Below are 20,392 nucleotides of genomic sequence, written 5' to 3' on the forward strand. Positions count from 1 at the left end.
ATCATGGATGAGGGAGATTTTATTTTGAACTGACCTGGCATTCAGCAGCAACATTACCAGTCTTGAGGGCAAGCTGGTAAGGCTGCCAGGAACTATCTGGTTGGGAGAAAAACCAGAAGAGGGGATAACCATAAGGTATCTAGCCCCTCTTCTTCTCAGCTGGCCTGACACTTCCCATTTTCAGACCCCAAACCATCAGTAGCTGCAGCCAATCCTGGCCCTCTGATAAATGTACCTGTATGATGCATGCATTTCCAAAGATATCTCATATATGTGTTACTTTTTAGGTGTACACTTAAAAACCTTCAGGCATACACCTAAAACAGAATAATATGCGGAGCAGCCCTAAACACAATGAAGTTATTAGTATGATTTCATTCTTCACATGCAATTAATGCTTCTGATTATCCATGGTTTTGCAGGTGGAATCCAATGGATTCCTGAATGTCCAAACACGAGTCAGACCACAACTCCTTTTCCCATGGGAAAGACAGATGCAGGGGCTTTCTTGGCTGCCATTTGCCAAGGAGACCAAAGCACCTCACCCAAGTGGAGCCAGCCAGCCAGCCATTCTCTCTACTATGCTAGGAGACAGACTGATGTGGTTTGCATGATCATGGTGGCTTAAATAAGCCATGGTGGGTTGTGGAACATGCTGGGTGGCTTTTGAATATTCAAGCTCTGACTGTGGCCTGTTGTGTTGTCCAAACCCAGCAGGGGTGGGATGTGCAAGGGCTAAAAAATCCTTGCATAACCCTAAAACAGGTCATGGGTTATGTGAGGGTTGTTTAACGTTTGCACAATCCACCCCCTCCAGGTTCAGACAACATGACAAGCTGCTACATGGCTTGAATATTCAAAATGGCCATCTGCATGTGCCACAGACCACTGTGGTTTAAATAACCACAGTAGGCTGCTTGATAATGCTAACTGGCCCACTATCTCCTAATTCTCACAGGAAAGGGAGATGAGGAAGTTTCCTTGGCTGCAACCTGGCAATGGGAAAGGTAGGGGCAAGTGACCACAACATTTGACTTGGTGACAAGACCAGCCAAAAATCTGTACATCCTGTGTATATACTGTACATTTATTTTCCATTGAAATACAAATCAAATTTTAAAAGTAGGATCCTGGCATTGATTTTAGCACTAGAATTCATGTATTTGCAATTATATTTACACAACACACACACATATACATACACTGGTTGCAAAAATTTTCACCTACACCTTTTATAAACAAGATGTCTAGATATAAAAGATACTAGCTGCTGCCTACCGTCAACGTCTGGTCTTCCCCGGAATTAGACTGCATGGGGGGGGGGGGGAGAGACAAAAACAAAACATAAAATGGGTGATGAAGCATGCAAACATTTTGAGAAATAAACATTAAAAACAAAGATGGCAAATACAGAAAGATGCTAGCGTACATTCTCTAAAGAGAAACCATATCTGAATGTCATGGAACTCTAGACTATATCTGAGGCATTTAAGTTGCAATCCTATGCATGCTGAGACAGAAAAGTCCTACAATTCCCAGCATTCCCCCAGCCAGCCATACTGGAATGCTGGGAGTTTTAGGACTTTTTTTCTGTCTAAACATGCATAGGATTGTGCCCTTATTTAAGTAAGGCCATGAAAAATTAAGGCCTTCAGAGTAGGGATGCTATGAGTGTGATGGCTTATGATGGTTGTCTTGACATTTTGAAAAACGAGGCTGATATTCTATAAACAGATATCATTGATATTAAGAGCCAATGGGAGTTTCCCTTGAAATGTAAATACCTTCAGATACTCCTCCCTATGCCCCACCATCCTGAGGCTGCTCTGGCTTCCCCAAGGTTCCTATTTACATAAATAATTTACTTTGGCCCTTAGAGGCTAATGTATAGCAAGAAAACCAACATCCACATGAGCAAACAGTTCAGTTTCTTGGGCTGCTGTGCTGCGAATAACAATGGAAGATGATGGATCTTCTGTATCCAAGCTGGCACTATTCTCGGGGGTGGGGTGTCATCTCTTCCAATTACTAGGTAAAACTACCCTGTTTGGTTTCTATTGACCCTCTTTTACCTAGCACAGCATCTAAATTTATATCCAGCTTTGCTAATGTAAACACTGCCTAGTTGATCTCTACTTCTGTTTTCCACCAACCCAGTAACCTGCCTGATTTGCCCTGGATGTTGACAGATTTGAGTTAAAAGATAGATTTTATATTTTCAAAAGTGTAGGATCTACCATTGTCTGAAATTTTCTTTACTCAGTGATCCCAGAGGCACTGAAACCATCATATCATCTGACAGAGCCTAATCTGAAGGGCTGCAACCTCTGCTCCTTCATTATCCCCTTAACACTCTGACCATGTACACATACTGACTACAAGATCTAGACAGCCCTTTTCCACCTCCTTATCCTCCTACACATGCTTTTTTGTAGCATCTTGCCTGATGAAGAGATCTGGAAATCTTGAAAGCTTGAACTTTTTGTGATCTTGGCCTAATAAAGGTATTGTACTATATGGATGTTGAAATTTTATTATGGCCAATATGGCTACCTTTGTTTTTTGCCAAATTTAATGGATGACCATCATGTAATGCCATAACAACATATCCATAGGTAAAGAACCCTGAAATTATATCTGGCTGTGTAAATGCTTTGGTAAAAAGTTGTATTTTTCTTTTACCAAACCTGGGAGTACTCTGGCAATGACTGTTATACTCAAAGGCTTGGTGTACATGACTACCCTGCTTGTAGGGGCTATTCATATAGTCACACTAATTCCTGGCTCATGGCATCTTGTTCTCTAGAAACAGAACCTGTAATTTTGCATACTACCATAAACCTCCTCAGTGTGAGCTAAATATTGACATGGAAAACTGCAGGGATTTGGGCTTGTTTTCAAATCAGGGGTTGGAATATCAAGAGTTGGAATTTGGGCATGCTGAACTTGCCATCAGATGCAAATGCAAAATGCAAAGTCCATTAACTTTATCTGCCAAATCTGGAACAGAAAGAAAAGACTGCATACATCATGCCAGACAAATGGCTGTTTGTCACACTGCCCCACACATACTAATCTAATAAAAGACATTACTTTGTCTGCCTTGATTCTCACTCCTTTTCTGGGACCAAGTAAGTAACAATTATAATGACTCTCAAAAAATATAAACTGCACAAAACCAACACCCACACAAAAACTACACCTGTGCTATTTTCTTTTACAATAATGCTTAATTACTCTATTTCCCACTTCAGATCAACAAACAGCATTTTACTGTAACAATGCAATCCCCAGGGTAAGTTAATCACCTCAGCTTTTTGACACGGATCAAGAGTAAATATCTGAAAACATCTGACCCATTATTAAGTTCAGTCATAAGGGTTAGCAGAGGACAAATATTTTGAGGGTAAACATGACAATGAAGCAGTCCATTTCCTTCCCATAGTAAATAAAAAGTGAACAGGAACTTAATGTATTATCTCATAAGAAGTCCCTAGCTAGGATTGTCGGTATGACACAAAGATTATGTTAGAAAAGGCTTCCTGTGTCTATGAGAGAGAGAGAACCAAATTCTGTTTCGCTGGCCAGGAAAACTCACTTCTAAGGGGTATCATATATAGTTCTAAACACATCATTCAGTAGCATCTGATGTCTTCCAGTGTGAAACAATAAAATGGTGTTATGTGTTTTAAAAAGCTTTCTGATCTATAGAATTTAACTCAGATCATTGCCACAATCCAAAGAATGCAAGCTGTGTACAGAAATAGGGGGCTGGAGTCAGATTTAAACTGGATCAACTACACTGGCTGAAGTGGACTTGCCCACCCACTCCTTCCTGCTGAATCAGCCCCCTGAAAATGCTACACAGAGAGTCAGGTGACCCTGCTGATGGGATGATCTGTGGTTAGGTGAGGAGGGAGGATCCCCCCAAAGCAGATGGAAGTACTTTCCACAAGTGGAGCCCTTCCTCTTGCGGAAGGCCCCTTCCTCTTATGGAAGGCAGATCCTGGATCCAACCTATGATATCCATTAGTAGGTGTGCGCACCAGCACATGCACACACATGTTTACGCACACAATAGAGCTCAAGTCTGCTGTGTGTATACATTTGTGGGAGAGATAAACACCTAATCCAGTCAGTATTGTTTGAGCAAATCCGAGTGCAACCCCATTTAGGAGCTGTGTGCACAGGTGTTCTACCTCCATTCTTGGACACATGCATATACTCAATACCTGCGGCTTTCTCAATCTTAGCTCATATGGCACAAAGACTGCACTTGTAGCCTTGCCTAACAACTGCCAACTAGAGACTGATCTGGTGAGATAATAGGTGGTAACTTTTCTATGGAATCTGGAGACTTCAAGTGGCTCTGTTTGCCCATGGGATCTCTTGTGGGGTAGAGCTCCATCTTATTAACAATCAAAGAGAAAACAACATCTTCTTTCAACAGAAGTGCCTGAGCCATTCAAGGAAATTTTCATGCAAGCAGTGAAGATGATCCAGGCCACATAATATTAGAGAAGGCAAGAACAACCCAAACTGTTATGTTTTCATGAAACAAAACATTGTAAACCACTTCTGTACACTGAGAAGACTATGTGAATATAATACACATGATAAAAGTTCTCAAGAGAATCCTCAGTTCTCAGGCTACAAAAGAGAACAACTGACAGAAGATAGTTCATACTCACTTTACTTGTCTTGTAGATTAGCAACAATTAGCAACAAAAGCAGTCAGGAGGAAGGTTGCAGGTCAAGATAACATGACATCTTTGTAAGATGTGCCATGGTTCAGAGTGGGTTGAATTTTTTTTTTAAAGTCATGGTGGGGGAGAGGGGAACTAAAATATATAAACTATGAGTGGTCCCATAGTTCAGCAGTAGAGTGCATGTTTTCATGCCCATGGACTCAAGCTAATTCCCAGAGCAATCCTAAGTGGGTCATGCTGGGGAGTGAAGTGATGGATTGTGCCAGCTAGGGCAGGAGGGGTGTTAAAATATTACTTACTTAAAATATTTTCAAGATTTTGAATTAACTATGGCATTAATTCATAGGCTGGTGTACTTACTGGGCCTCATCGGGGAAGCAAGTGGGCATTTGATCTGTCAGATCCAATGCCTCCCCATCTGCCCTCCATTGCCATTGGAAAGACCTCCAGCAGTACTCCTATACCCACAGGGCTTTCCAGGGACTACTGGGCAGCCCCACTAATGGAGTTCCTTTCTGCCAGTGTACAGGCTCCTCTGTCCCATCCTAACCCACCTCTGCTGACCTTCAGTAAACTCCTAGGTAGCAAAGCTAGGAAAGACCTTGTCTGAGACCCCAGAGAGCCACCAGTCAGTCAGATTAAACCATAGTGGACTGGATGGGCCAACTGTTCTACTCAACATAAAGCAGCTGCATGTGCACATATGTACCCACTAATACTAATTAACTTAAAATCCCATCTAAACTCCTCCCTCTCTCCACCTTGTACTGATTGCCAAAGGACAGTTTTGTTTTGTTTTTAAGTGGAAAAGGTATATTTTCCTGTGGGAAGGAGGGCCAGCCTGTGGGAAGGAGGACCAGCCAGCTGTACCAGCTGTGGGGAGCCTGTGGGAATGAGGACCAGCCAGCTGCACCAGGTGGATCCTGAGCCTGCTTCTGCCCCCGCCAAACAGGTACTTAAGGCGGGGCTGCCAGAGGCTGCGCACTTAGCATCGCACAGAACAGCACCTGAAGACCCACCCACCTGCCTCTCCACAGACACCAGCAGCCACAGATACCAACAGCAAATAGCAGCAGCAGAGGGCAGCAGCTTTAAAGACCAGGGAGAAAGGGGCAAACGTGGATTTTATCTGCTCCTTCTTAGCTGCTGTTCTCTTTTATCTTTTATATTCTTTTACACTGTTGTACATTTTATATCCTAACATTTTAATATGTGCCTAGGAGGACTATTGAGCAACTCAGGGGGTTGGGGAGGTGCCACTATAATTGTGGTCATGGGCAGGGGGAGGTATGGCATAGGGGGATTAACAGGCCAGCTGAGGAGAAGAGGGGCTAGACACCTTACAGCTGTCCCCTCTTCTGGTTCTTCCCCCAACCTGATGGTTCCTGGCAGCCTTACCGGTCTGCCCTCGGGTCTGGTGGTGCTGCTGCTGAATGCCAGGTCAGTCCAAAATAAAATCTCCCTCATCCATGATTTGATTATGGATGAGGGGGCTGACATGGTATGTGTTACTGAGACCTGGGTGGGGGAACTGGGAGGGGTCACTCATTCCCGGCTGTGCCCTCCTGGGTACTCAGTGCAGCACCAACACCGACTTGAGGGTCAGGGAGGGTAGGTTGCCATGGTCTATAGGAATTCAATCTCCCTCTCCAGGCTTCCTTCTCATTCGAGTGTAGATCTTGAGTGTTTGTACCTTGTGTTGGGTACCCGGGACAGATAGGGATTCTGTTGGTGTACCGCCCACCCCGCTGCCCATCAGACTCCCTGCCTGAGCTGACGGAGGTGGTCTAGGACTTGGTGTTGAGGACCCCTAGGATGATGGTCCTGGGAGATCTCAACTTCCATGCCGAGGCCACTGTATCCGGGGCAGCACAGGACTTCATGGCTGCCATAACAACCATGGGGCTGTCCCAACATGTCATCGGCCCAACGCATATAAAAGGACACACACTTGATCTGGTTTTCTCGACTGGGCAGGAGGATGGTGATCTGAAAGTGAAGGAATTAACATCTGTCCCTTTGTCATGGTCACATCACTTCCTGCTGAGGTTTAGAGTCCTGGCAGCCTTCCCCCTCTGCAAGGGTGGGGCACCTATTAAAAGGGTCCGCCCCCGGAGATTAATGGATTCTGATGGATTCCAGAGGGCTCTGGGGGATTTTCCTGCTGGTATGGCTGGTGCCCCTGTCGAAGCCCAGGTTGCACTGTGGAATGCAGAGATGACTTGGGCGGTTGACACGATCGCGCCCAAGCACCCTCTCCCTCTGAGCAGAGCCCAGCCAGCTCCTTGGTATACACCTGAGCTGAGGGCAATGAAGCAAGAGGGGAGACGTCTAGAACACAGGTGGAGGAAAACTCGTGCTGAGTCTGACCGAACACAGGTAAGAGCCCACTATCGAGCCTACTCTGTGGCGGTGAGGGTGGCAAAGAGACAGTTCTTTTCCTCCAGCATTGCATCTTCCCAGTGTCGTCCAGCGGAGGTTTTCCGAGTGGTTCGTGGCCTGTTACATTCTGGGCCAGGGAGAGAGACGGTGGAACCCTCGGCGGCACACTGTGATAAGTTTGCAAGGCACTTTGAAGATAAAGTTGCTCAGATTTGTCATGAATTGGACACCACGATTAATGCAGTTCCATTGGTAGAGGTGTTCAAAGCACCGTCTGGTCCAGTTTTATTGGATGAGTTTCAGTTACTAAGGCCTGAGGATGCGGACAAGGTGCTTGGCCCAGTCCGATCAACCACTTGTGTGCTTGACTCTTGCCCTTCATAGATTCTTAAATCAAACAAGGAGGGGATGCCTGGCTGGGTCCAGGAGGTTGTAAATTCCTCCTTGAGAGAGGGAGTGGTGCCTGCCGCTTTAAAAGAGGCAGTAATTAGACCACTCCTGAAAAAGCCTAACCTGGACCCAGAGGATGTTAACAATTATAGGCCAGTGGCCAACATCCCCTTCCTGGGCAAGGTGCTTGAGCGGGTGGTTGTAGGGCACCTCCAGGCACTCTTGAATGAAACGGATTATCTAGATCCATTTCAATCGGGATTCAGGCCTGGTTTTGGAACGGAAACTGCCTTGGTTGCTCTGTGGGATGACCTCTGCCGGGAGAGGGACAGGGGGAGTGCGACCCTGTTGATTCTCCTGGACCTCTCAGTGGCTTTCGATACCATCGACCATGGTATCCTTCTGGATAGGTTGCTGGGTTGGGAGTTGGAGGCACTGCACTACAGTGGTTCCACTCCTACTTGGATGGCCGATTCCAGAAGGTGGTGCTGGGGGATTACTGCTCTGTGCCATGGCAATTGTGCCATGGGGCTCCACAGGGCTCTATTTTATCCCCTATGCTGTTTAACATCTGCATGAAACCGCTGGGGGAGGTTATCCGGAGGTGTGGGCTGAGGTGCCATCAATATACAGATGACACCCATCTCTACCTCTCTTTCTCATCAAAACCAGGTGAGGCAGTAGTTGTTCTGAATCAGTGCCTGGACATGGTAATGGACTGGATGAGGGCCAATAAACTGAAACTCAATCCAGACAAGACGGAGGTACTGTTAGTGGGTGGTTCAACCTGTTCTGATATTCAACCTGTTCTGGAGGGGGATGCACTCCCCCTAAAGGATCACGTTCGTAGTTTGGGGATGCGCTTGGATCCAGAACTGTCACTTGAGGCACAGGTGAACTCAGTGGCACAGAGCACTTTTTATCAGGTCAGGCTGGTATACCAACTATGCCCTTATCTGGACAGAGATAGCCTAGCTATAGTTATCCATGCTCTGATAACTTCTCGTCTGGATTACTGCAATGCGTTATACGTGGGGCTGCCTTTGAAAACGGTCCGGAAACTTCAGCTGGTCCAAAATAGGGCAGCAAGATTGTTAATAGGGACTGGCCTGTGACCAGTCCATTTCCGCTGCACTGGCTGCCAGTCCATTTCCAGGCCTGATTCAAAGTGCTGGTATTAACATTTAAAGCCCTTAATGGCTTGGGGCCAGGTTACCTGAAGGATCGCCTCCTCCCATATGTGCCTGCCCGGACCTTAAGATCATCGTCAGCGGCCCTTCTCCATGAGCCCCTGCCAAAGGAAGTGAGGGGGGTGGCTACTAGGAGGAGGGCTTTTTCTGCTGTGGCACCCCGGCTGTGGAATGAGCTCCTTAGTGAGGTTCGCCTGGCACCTACATTGTATTCCTTTCGGCGCCAGGTGAAGACCTTTTTATTTTCCCAGGCATTTTAGCTTTCTAAACTTTTAGCTTTGCTGTTTTAAATCTGTATTTTAAACTCCTGCACTGCTGCTAGGTTTTATTGTGGTTGTATTGTTATAGTGTGGTTTTAATGTTCTATATATTTTAAATTGCTTTATTGTATGCTGTTTGGTTTTAATTTTTGTGAACCGCCCAGAGAGCTTCGGCTATTGGGCAGTATAGAAACGAAACGAAATGAAATGAATAAATAAAATCTTCTGCTATCTAAGCGCAGGCAATTTTCTTCACAATCTAATCTGCAGTTTGGAAGACCGAATTATCACCAGAAATGCTGCTCTTGTTTTAGAGTTCCTGGGTTTCATCCATGCTTTGATTATTTCAATTCACTGCTTAAACTATTAATGCAGTGTTTCTAGAAACTATTTTTTTATGAACAAGGGAGTATGCCAAGTACATTGAGTATACTGCTCACAGAGGGAGATATATGATTTAGGGGTACAAACAAAAACAGCCTACAGCCTTGTTCACCGGTCCAGGTATATTTAAGATATTGTGGCCCACTTTTCAATTTGTTACCAGATTTCCAAAGTATGATACAACTGAATAAATTTTTTATTAATAACGTTTTTATTAAATTACTGCAGTCAGAGAATGACCTGGTTCGCACGATTGGTGGCAACCAGTAGGATTTGGGGGTGGGTTGTTAAACATGGCAACAAGCCACCCTGCCTGGATTCACGCATCACAATAAGCCATGGTGACTGCCCACCTTGGCCTGAATATTCACAATGGCTGCTGGCATGCATCACAGTCCACCAAGGCTTATTTAAGCCACAGCGGGTGCCATAGATTCAGGTCACTGGGCGGGTTCTCACGTAACGAGAAGTCACCATGGGTGAATTTCCCCGCAGGGCTTCTCATCATGGCAGCCGCCATTTTGAACATTTGAGCTGTAGTTTGTCGTTATGCACAAACCTGGCGAGGGGGCTTGTTAGGCTTGTTAGCAACTCTAAAGCAGGGCATGGATTCTGGCTGGCTTATCACCCACCCCAACAACCTACCTTCACCAGGTTTGCACGTAACAAGCTATGGTGTAACCCTGCCACAGCTCGAATATTAAAAATGGCAGCTGCATTGACAAAAATAACCCACAAGAAAATTTATCCATGGTGGCTTCTCATTACATGTGAAACAGGCCACTGAGTTTTCTATAAGTATAGAACAAATGATAGTGACTATAAGGAATGCTTTTTAGATCTATGTTTGGATGTACTACAAAACTATGATACTAGAAAGGACTGTGTTGTTATTCTTCTTAATCTCACTGGCTGATTCTTTAAATAGACAGTTCTTGAAAGAGCAATATTATGGTTAATGGAGATATCTGACTCATATTTTTATGTACATAAACCATGTTGTGGAAATGTTTCAGCAAAAACTCTTCCCCTTTCTTCTCTTGATCTGGCACACTTTTCTTGCATAATACACACAACCACTGAGCCCCTTCCCCTTTTACAACAGAGCTTTACTATTACTGTATCAATGGAGACAATGGGACTTAGGGCGCAATCCTATACATGTTTAGACTGCAAAAAGCCCTACAACTCCCAGCAATCCTCAGCCAGCCATGTTAACTGGGGAATGCTGGGAGTTGTAGGACTTTTTTCTGTCTAAACATGCATAGGATTGCGCCCTTAATCAGACTATAGCCTGATAGTATCCAAGTCAGGGAATGGGAAATCTCTGGTCAACAAGAGACCCCATCTAGCCTTCCAGCTGCCCTGATGCCCATATCTCTGTGCCCTCAGTGACTGGAGATGAAGGGTTTCCACTTGTCCCTCTCATGCTGCAATGAGCTTTTTAAAAGCCTCCAGTAGTGCTGGTGGAGGCTTTTGAAAGCCTTATTAAAGCATGGCACTTTGGGGGGTGCCTCTGCTAGGAAGGGAAGGGCTAACACTACCTTCATGAACATTGTGACCCCCCTCACAAAAAGTTATCTCTCTCCTGCTGCAATCATCAATGGAGGCTTTTTAAAAGCCTGATTGCAGTAAGGGAAGGGTAACGTACGTGTGTGTGTGTGTGTGTGAGAGAAAGAGAGAGAGAGAGAGAGAGAGAGACAGAGAGAGATTGTATGTACATGAGTTACATAAAAGTATGTTTGAATTAACAGGTCTGGCCAATCACGTTGGGGCCACAGGCCAGCAATAGGGTAGCCCCACCCACTTTGAGGTATTGTCCTGCCCACTGCTGTCATGTGATCCCAAAAGTACTTGCCTTGAACCAATTTGGCCCTTGGGCTGAAAAAATTCCTCACCCTTGATCCAAGTGAATGTGTTCTGATGATTGAACTGGCAAACATCAGTCAATTGCAACTACAACTTCATCGACAAATAGTCTTAAATATGCATATGCTGACAAACTGGAAACATTACATTTTAGGTTTGTTTGTTTTTTCAAAATCTCTGACATTCAAGTCTTATGAAGGGAGTGCGATGGGGAAATCAAATCAGAGAATTACAGAAACCTCAAACTCATAATGATAAACTGCTGTATTTCCCTTCCTAAAAGGAAAACAAAATGGAGTTAAAATGTGGATTGGTACCCTGGCCCTAGTAATACGTTCCATGGGGTTTTCTTGGCAAGAATACTGGAACACATGGACATCACCAGATGGTCAATATCGAAATCAGATTGATTATGTACTTTGCAGTCAAAGATGGAGAAGCTCTATACAGTCAGTAAAAACAAGACCTGGAGCTGACTGCGGCTCAGATCATGAGCTTCTTCTTGCAAAATTTCGGCTTAAATTGAAGAACGTAGGGAAAACCACTAAACTATTCATATCCCTTATGAATATACAGTGGAGGTGAGGAATAGATTTAAGGGATTAGACCTGATAGAGTGCCTGAGGAACTATGGACGGAGGTCCGTAACATTGTTCAGGAGGCAGCAACGAAATCCATCCCAAAGAAAAAGAAATGCAAGAAAGCCAAGTGGCTGTCTGATGAGGCTGAGGAAAGAAGGGAAGCGAAAAGCAAGGGAGAAAGGGGAAGATATATCCAACTGAATGCAGAGTTCCAGAGAATAGCAAGGAGAGACAAGAAGGCCTTCTGACATGAACAATGCAAAGAAATCGAGGAAAACAACAGAATGGGAAAGACTAGAGATCTTTTCAAGAAAATTGGAGATATCAAGGGAACATTTTGTGCAAAGATGGGCATGATAAAGGACAAAGAAGGCAGGGACCTAACAGAAGCAGATGAGATTAAGAAGAGGTGGAAAGAATACACAGAAGAACTATACAGGAAAGATCTTAATGTCCCTGACAGCCATGATAGTGCGGTCACTGAACTTGAGCCGGACATCCTAGAGAGTGAAGGCAAGAGGGCCTTAGGAAGCATTACTAACAACAAAGCTAGCGGAAATGACAGTATTCCAGCTGAGCTATTTAAAATCCTAAAAGATGATGCTGTTAAAGTGCTGCACTCAATATGCCAACAAATTTGGAACACTCAACAGTAGTCACAAGACTGGAAAAGGTCAGTTTACATTCCAATTCCAAAGAAGGGCAATGCCAAAGAGTGTTCAAACTGCCGTACAATTGCGCTCATTTCACATGCCAGCAAGGTTATGCTCAAAAGCCTACAAGCTAGGTTTCAGCAGTATGTGAACCGAGAACTACCGGAAGTACAAGCTGGGTTCCGAAGAGGCAGAGAAACTAGAGATCAAATCGCCAACATTCGCTGCATCATGGAGAAAACAAGAGAATTCCAGAAAAATGTCTATTTCTGCTTCATTGACTACGCTAAAGCCTTTGATTATGTGGATCACAACAAACTGTGGCAAATTCTTAAAGTGATGGGAGTACCAGACCACCTTACCTGTCTCCTGAGAAACTTGTATGAGGGTCAAGAAGCAACAGTAAGAACCAGACATGGAACAACCGATTGGTTCAAAATTGGGAAAGGAGTACGACAAGGCTGTATATTGTCGCCCTGCTTATTTAACTTATATGCAGAGTACATCATGAGAAACGCCGGGTTGGATGAATCACAGGTCGGAATTAAGATTGCCAGGAGAATTATCAACAACCTCAGATACGCAGATGATAGCACCCTAATGGCAGAAAGTGAAGAGGATCTAAAGAGCCTCTTGTTGAGGGTGAAAGTGGAGAGTGCAAAAGCTGGTTTGAAACTCAACATTAAAAAAACTAAGATCATGGCATCTGGCCCCATCACTTCCTGGCATATAGAAAGGAAAGAAATGGAAGCAGTGACAGATTTTATTTTCTTGGGCTCCAAGATCACCGCAGACAGTGACTGTAGCCATGAAATTAAAAGACGCTTGCTCCTTGGGAGGAAATCTATGGCAAACCTAGACTGCATAGTAAGAAGCAGAGACATCACCTTGCTGACAAAGGTCCGCATAATCAAAGCTATGGTTTTCCCAGTAGTAACGTATGGCTGTGAGAGCTGGACTATAAGGAAGGCTGAGCACCGAAGAATTGATGCTTTCGAACTGTGGTGCTGGAGAAGACTCTTACGAGTCCCCTGGACTGCAAGGAGGTCAAATCAGTCCATCCTAAAGGAAATCAACCCTGAGCGCTCATTGGAAGGGCAGATACTGAAGCTGAAGCTCAAATATTTTGGCCACCTAATGCGAAGAGAAATGTCACTGGAAAAGACCCTGATGCTGGGAAAGATTGAAGGCAAAAGGAGAAAGGGACGGCAGAGGATGAGATGGCTAGATAGCATCACCGATGCAATGAATATGAACTTGAGCACACTCCGGGAGAGAGTGGAGGACAGGAAGGCCTGGCGTGCTATGGTCCATGGGGTCACGAAGAGTCGGACACTACTTAACGACTGAGCAACAACCCTGGTCCTAAGCTCCCAATGTTATAACAGATATCCTTGAAAGCAACACCACTGATTATAAAGAACATCCAACATATTTGCTTATGGTGCAAGTATGAGATCATGAGCATCTTTACTTGGAAGTAAACCCACTGAAAATCAGTAAGGACAAATAGTTCAAGATAAATAGATTTAGGATTAAGTTTCCAGGCAAATAATTTTCTAGACAAAGATATGGAAAGTAAAATAAAAACCAAGATACAGTCACGCACAAAAAGTATTGTCCGAAAGCAAAGGCTAGATAAACCATCAATAAAAACAAATTATTTTGCAAGGGTTACAAACTGACTTGTTGAACACAATGTTTAGCACTGTCTAATGTAGTACTAACTCATATTATCTCCCTGTGACATGCATTCAGAAAGACAACTTTCCTTCGCAATGCTATTGCCATGGGAATGCACTATAATGGTAGCTTGTTTGCCAGTTAATTGGAATGAAGGAGCACAAAGCCTGAACAGCAAGTTCTTCATTATAGATAAAGTGTTTCACTCCTACTGGGAACTGCAGCATTGTCTCGTCTAATTATTTCTGGCACTTTATCTATCAGACTGTGAGCTTCCAAACATAAAAAGAAAATTGTCTCTTTACCTTCTTCTCTGGCCTCAAGCCATTCCAGGCTAATCTGTACATACTCTCATTCTCTCTCTCTCTCTCTCTCCCCTCCCTCTCTCACATGCAGAGGATGGAAATAATGTAACAGTGTGATATAAAGCCCACTGCATATTCATGACCAATGAACCAAATAAAGATTTCTTTCTAATCCCTGATATGTCTACAAAAACGTTGATAGTTGAAATTTGATATACATATATTCCAAGACACACTGATAACTGGATATTTAATCTCTCTCTCTCTCTCTCTCTCTCTCTCTCTCTCTCTCTCTCTCAGAACTGGTTGCAAGAAACCTGCCTCAACTGTGGCCATCGCTCCATCATACAGTGAGCCAAGCCACTCATGTGGTGAAATGGAAGGGTGCTGAAGTTTCTGTTTCATCCACTTGAAGCATCTTCTGACTGGAGGAAGGTGGAATTGCCAATGGCAGCCAGGAACATATCTAAGCTAGTAGAATGTGAGTGGTCTTTACTAATATATAATCATTTGGGGTTACAAAGCTTGTGGATTTATGGCTTATTATTTGGAATAAATGCAGAGGGATTTAGAAAAATATATATGGGTGAAATCCATCATCACAGGAATGGACTTCCATTCATGAAAGAGGAGTTCCCCCTCCTTTCCTCTGAACTGCTGCCCTCCATTCCCACCCCCCAACCAAATTTGCTCTGGAGGCATGTAGAGGGTTTATTTATTATATATTACATTTAGGGTTTATAATTTTTCTAAAAAGAATAATGACATCACATTCCTATTCCCTCTCCTTTGTCCTGGTACTGGCCTAACCTCAATCATCAAACAGTAAGAATTTTGTATGGAGCCCTCTAGACATACTGGGCTACAACTACCGTCATTCCCAGCCAGCATGGCTGACTGGAATCATGGGAGTTGCAGTCACACATCTGAAGGGCACCAGGTTGGAGAACACTGCACAGTAGTAAACGGTATAAGACTGCATGTACTGAATCTTACTCAGTTAAAAAGCCATTCCATATACCTGTAACAATATAATATACATTATATAGTCCTACAAATATTTGACTTGAAATATGCATCTATAAGTTAATTTGTTCAGTGAATGCAGTCCCTATAGTCAACTATATAAAGCCTTCTACCATATTAGCGCTGTTACTCTCCTCTTCCAGCCCTAGCAAAATTATTCTAATTACATCCAAAGGTGAAAATAATAATTGCATTGCCATTGAATCAAACAATAATATTTAGTCATTTTTGCAGCTAGAAGCAAACAGAGACAGTCTGTTTCCATGGCAAAATATAACATGAACAGTGAAATATCTATAATGATCCCTGAAGTTACAAAGAGAAACTAGGAACAGAAATGGCACCTTTCTGTAGAGGTTAACAGCAGACTAGCAGCCTATATAACTGCTATTTTCTTCATTTCCCTGCTACATGAAGTCAATTTAGTGGAAAGCATATAAAATTGAGTTCTTTCTAAAGAATCTTAAAAAAAATAGAACTTAGCAAAATCAAGTTGTTAAAATATTCTCTGCTATAAGCATACTTTTTACATACACATCTAACAATTCAACTATTCCAGTTTATTTAGCATTAGGTTGGAAAAGGATACATATATCTATATCCTGCATCACTTTTGAAATATGTCCAGTTGTTCACACGTGCGCGCACACACGCACACACACACACACACACAGAGTATTGATCTCTAAAGTCTACAGAACTTGATTAGTTTAGGAATTTATAGGTCAAAACTAATACTTTGAATTGTACTCCACATATTCAGCATTTACCCTCCAACAAAGGCAACATTCACTGCAGTTGTTTAAAGACAGCATGAAAAATGATTGCTTGGTACCATGTGTATAAAACCCTTAGAAGTTAATGAAAAGTAGTCCAGACCACTATTGCAAGATAGTGCTACAACAGTCCTAGACATACATGTCTTTAAACAGGCTTGCTGTTACCAGTGAGTAAATGCAATTTCTTGCTGACACTCAGAATAGACCACCTCGCCCAGCCACAAAGTATTTAAGCGATCATGCCACAGTAAACCAGTTATCCTAATGCACTCTTAAGATCATTTAACATTAATCCTTTAAATATGTTGATGTACCCACAACTGGGGTATTAAAATTGTGCATTTCCCCCCACCTTTTAATGCATGTGTAGCAATCCAAGGGCACCAGAGTTTGACATTTTTCATTTCTTCAGCCTGCAATATTCCACATGCATATGAGTAAAATGGAAATTCTTAATCCTTGCTTAATCATGAGTTTAGGACAAAATAGTAGTTGTTATTCCAGTTAAACATGGAACAGTAGTTCTTTTGTTGTGATGTGAAGACCACTTGTGGGCCCTGGTGTATTGCCAGGTAGTTTTATGCCCCCTGCACATTTCTTTTCCCTAGTCCACCTGCTACATATCTGTACCCACTGACTGTACCTTCAGAGGGAAAATTCATTCACTATTAGCTACATGTTTACTTTGAAACAGTTATGCTTAGCTTGCCTTTATGGACTACATTCTAAACATTTACAGGTTATGATCCAACATTCGAGAAGAATGCGATACTAAATATTACATAGCATTTCCCCAACTTGGTAAAAGCACTACTAACCACTACTATAAAATGCAGGTGCTGTAACAGATCTTGAAATACATTAAAGCCAAGAAGCCTCAGAGCACAGTGGCCTAACCACATCAACAGAGGATAGGCCTGAATCAATTCCCATATATTATTGTAGTCAACCTTACAAGAACCCTGTAGGGCATGCCAGTATCATTACAGATGATACTGAAGCTGAAAGAAAGATACCCAGTGAACTCATGGCTAGGTTAAGCTCATGGCTAAATGCCTGTCACCCAGATGCATCTTCAAACATGCCCTTCTGTAGAAATATCCTAATTTTAAAAGAGGAATTTTGTATGGAGCCAGACATAAATCATGTTGATATGTAAGGTCATTAGACTGTCCAAATCACTCTTACTAAAGTGATTAAAGCTGGCTTTATGGCCAGCTAAACCAGCTGTGCTACTCCACACACAAATGGAAAGGTAAGTAGGTATTTAGCATGAAATCAGATTAATTTTGCACATCTATGTATTTCTCTTGATCTGTAGCACAGCTGGGACACAACTTTCTGAGAGGGGACCAACTGCCAGCAGTTTCTGTGCTGTCCCAGCTGATCTCTCCTTGGGACCTCATCCAATCCTCCAAGGCTCCCCAAGCATAAATACAAGTTTCCAATTCCACCATTATTTTCTGACGGTCTTCCGAATATTTCCCTAGCTTCAGAAATAGTTCTTAATATTAGTTCTCTGGCTAAAAAAAAGAATAAAAGCTCTGCACAAACATCTTTTTTGGTTATATTTTATTGGTTCTCTTTTCAGCATTCAAAAGTTTGGGATAGGATAGCTTTCATTCTTTTACTATAGCTTGACCTTTAAAAATATATCTTCATACAGACTTCTTGGATAAATTCTCTAGATGAAAATTTATCTTACAATAAAAAGGAATTTTCTGTTATATAGTATTGGCTTCATGTGCCTCTCTGTTAGGGTATCTCTTTCTCTCTCTCTCTCTCCCATATGTTAGTTGTACATCGTGAATCTTGTCTAGCAAAAATGCTTACATTTTGCACCTTACGGGTTGGATCCATATTTACACTGGATCAACTGTGCTGGTGGAAGTGGAATTCCTCGGCCTCTCTTTCCCACAGCAGCCCTTAAAGGCCCTGAAAATGCTACACAGGAGAACCTGCTAAATAGGGCAAACTGTGGTGTGTGTGGGAGAGGGAGATCCCTAAATATCGGGTGGGGAACCTTCTGTGAACAGAGCCCTTCCTCTTATGGAAGGGAGGTCCTGAATCCAACCCACTGATCAGTTAAAATACTGAGTGATTATAGAACATAAATAATTTCAATTATAAAGGGGTAGGATACCAACCCTGAAATCCTCCTTCACAGAATTTTAGATGGGCGGGGTCCCGATGACATTGTCTTCTACTTGTAACCCTCCTATGTTTTCCCGTATCTTCCATCTTTTTTCTTACCTTGGAAAACCCACAAAGGAAGAAAAGCGAGAATAGCAGCACAACTCCTTTTGTTTGGTTGCGCTAGGAGCCCTCTGTCTGGAAGCTCTCTTAGCACCATCCTAAGGCTCTGACCAATTAATGCCCAAAACAAATTTGGATCAGACAAAGTGTGGCATCAAGGATTGAGGGATTTTGTTTTTTCTGTTGCAACACAAGCAGGAGAACAAACAGCAGCTAAGGATAGGACCAGGCTACAAATAAACAAGAAGAGTGTTGGCCTTGGCTGTTCGAATAAGAGAGGCAAAGGAGATTGCTTTCTCCAGTATACTAATCCAAACTAATGCTGGCATAGTATTTAGAGCCAGAAACTGTACAAGCATCCATTTTTTTCTGCCACACTTATACACTTTAAAATGCTGAGCAGAGCAATCTTATGGCTTCTCAGATGATATCTGAGGAGCCACAGGATGGTGCGGATTCCCACCCTCGAGGCCATAGACACAGCCACAGCCTCAGGGACAGAAATAAGAGTGTAGATTCTTTTGCCCCCTCCCATCCCCTGCTCCTCTTCCGAGGCCACAAGAGTTATCTTGGGACAGGATTTAAGAGGGGGAAAGCAAGTGTCCCAGTGGGCGGGGAGGAGAGGAGAGGAGAGGAGAGGAGAGGAGAGGAAAGGTGTGGATGTGCTGGATCCACAAGCCTCTTTGTTGTCCATCCCTGATCACTTGAAGGTAAGGAAGTGAAATGAGCTCAGAGGCCTATCTACCTGTAAATATCATAATAGGAAGAACAGGAGACTGTAAAGGCTCCATCCTCTTGCTGGCAGGCTTAGGATAGACAGATGGAGCCCTCTGTCTATATCTTTAGGATTGCTCCCTAAATGAATCATCAAGCCAGAGTGTACATGTATTGCTGAATGAAAAAAGGGACCATTCTATCCCTTTTCAGGAAACTTCTTAGAGCATATGCATAACTTCAAGCATGTGCTTAAGCATCCAAGAGTTAAATGTTTTGTGCTAAACCAGGGTTTCTTAGCAATGATGCTCTCATTGTGAACCAGTAACATTGCATTATATTCTTTGAGCCCAGCTGCTAAAATATGAAAAGAATTAGACCAGCTGTGTTTATCAGAGCACCACTTTTTACAGCATCCTCATCATACAATATATAGAATACACCAATCATATTTGGAGTCTATTCCTCTTTTATGCACTTCCTCCCCTCTGATTTCACCATAAACAAGCAAGCAAGCCCACACTTGTGACAGTAAAGAGCACAGAAATTCTATTCCTTTTTTTTCTTTTCTTTTTTAAGCTGGGCAAGCTACTAATATTTTACTTCCCCACCATTGGAAACATGATCCCTTATCTTGTTTTTAGCTGAAAAGGATTTAAATCATAGGATAGGCAATTTCCAAAGAGAGAGAGAGCACAAACATGTAACACAAGGGAGGCAGATATCAGGCTTACAGGATGTACTTTGTTTTTTTTACTAGAACCCTGAGATCTACCAACCACAGCCAGATGCAAAACAGTGGCTCAGGCAGATGGATATATAAGGGAAATAAGTAACAGGGTGCTTCTGAGCACATGCCCAACCCAGGAATTTGTGATCAGTACCAGATCAGTACCAGTACGAGAAGGATCTTGGAATTGTGGTAGATCACAAGCTGAATATGAGCCAACAATGTGATGTGGCTGCAAAAAAGGCAAATGCTATTTTGGGCTGCATTAACAGAAGCATAGCTTCCAAATCCCAGGAAGTACTAGTTCACCTCTACTTGGCACTGGTTAGGCCTCATCTGGAGTACTGTGTCCAGTTCTGGGCACCACATTTTAAAAAGGATGCAGACAAACTGGAGAGGGTTCAGAGGAGGGCAACAAAGATGATCAGGGGACTGGAAACACAGCCCTATGAAGAGAGACGGAAAGAACTGGGCATATTTA

General features: G+C 43.1%; 1 protein-coding gene across 2 annotated transcripts in view; it reads right to left on the bottom strand.

The window, feature by feature from the left end:
• The window catches only part of SLC24A2 (solute carrier family 24 member 2), a 131,546-nt gene that overhangs the window by 60,130 nt on the left and 51,024 nt on the right, over nt 1–20,392 (bottom strand). For both annotated transcript variants that reach the window (XM_084834580.1, XM_084834581.1), the window contains exon 3: nt 1,279–1,308. In XM_084834580.1, the coding sequence (XP_084690706.1) occupies nt 1,279–1,308 (30 nt within the window). The remainder of the gene's footprint in view (nt 1–1,278; nt 1,309–20,392) is intronic.

This window comes from Heloderma suspectum, chromosome 2 (genome assembly GCF_057233095.1).
Source record: "Heloderma suspectum isolate Gila_16-S chromosome 2, 16-S_ref, whole genome shotgun sequence".
In the NCBI taxonomy this organism is placed as follows: Eukaryota; Metazoa; Chordata; class Lepidosauria; order Squamata; family Helodermatidae; genus Heloderma; species Heloderma suspectum.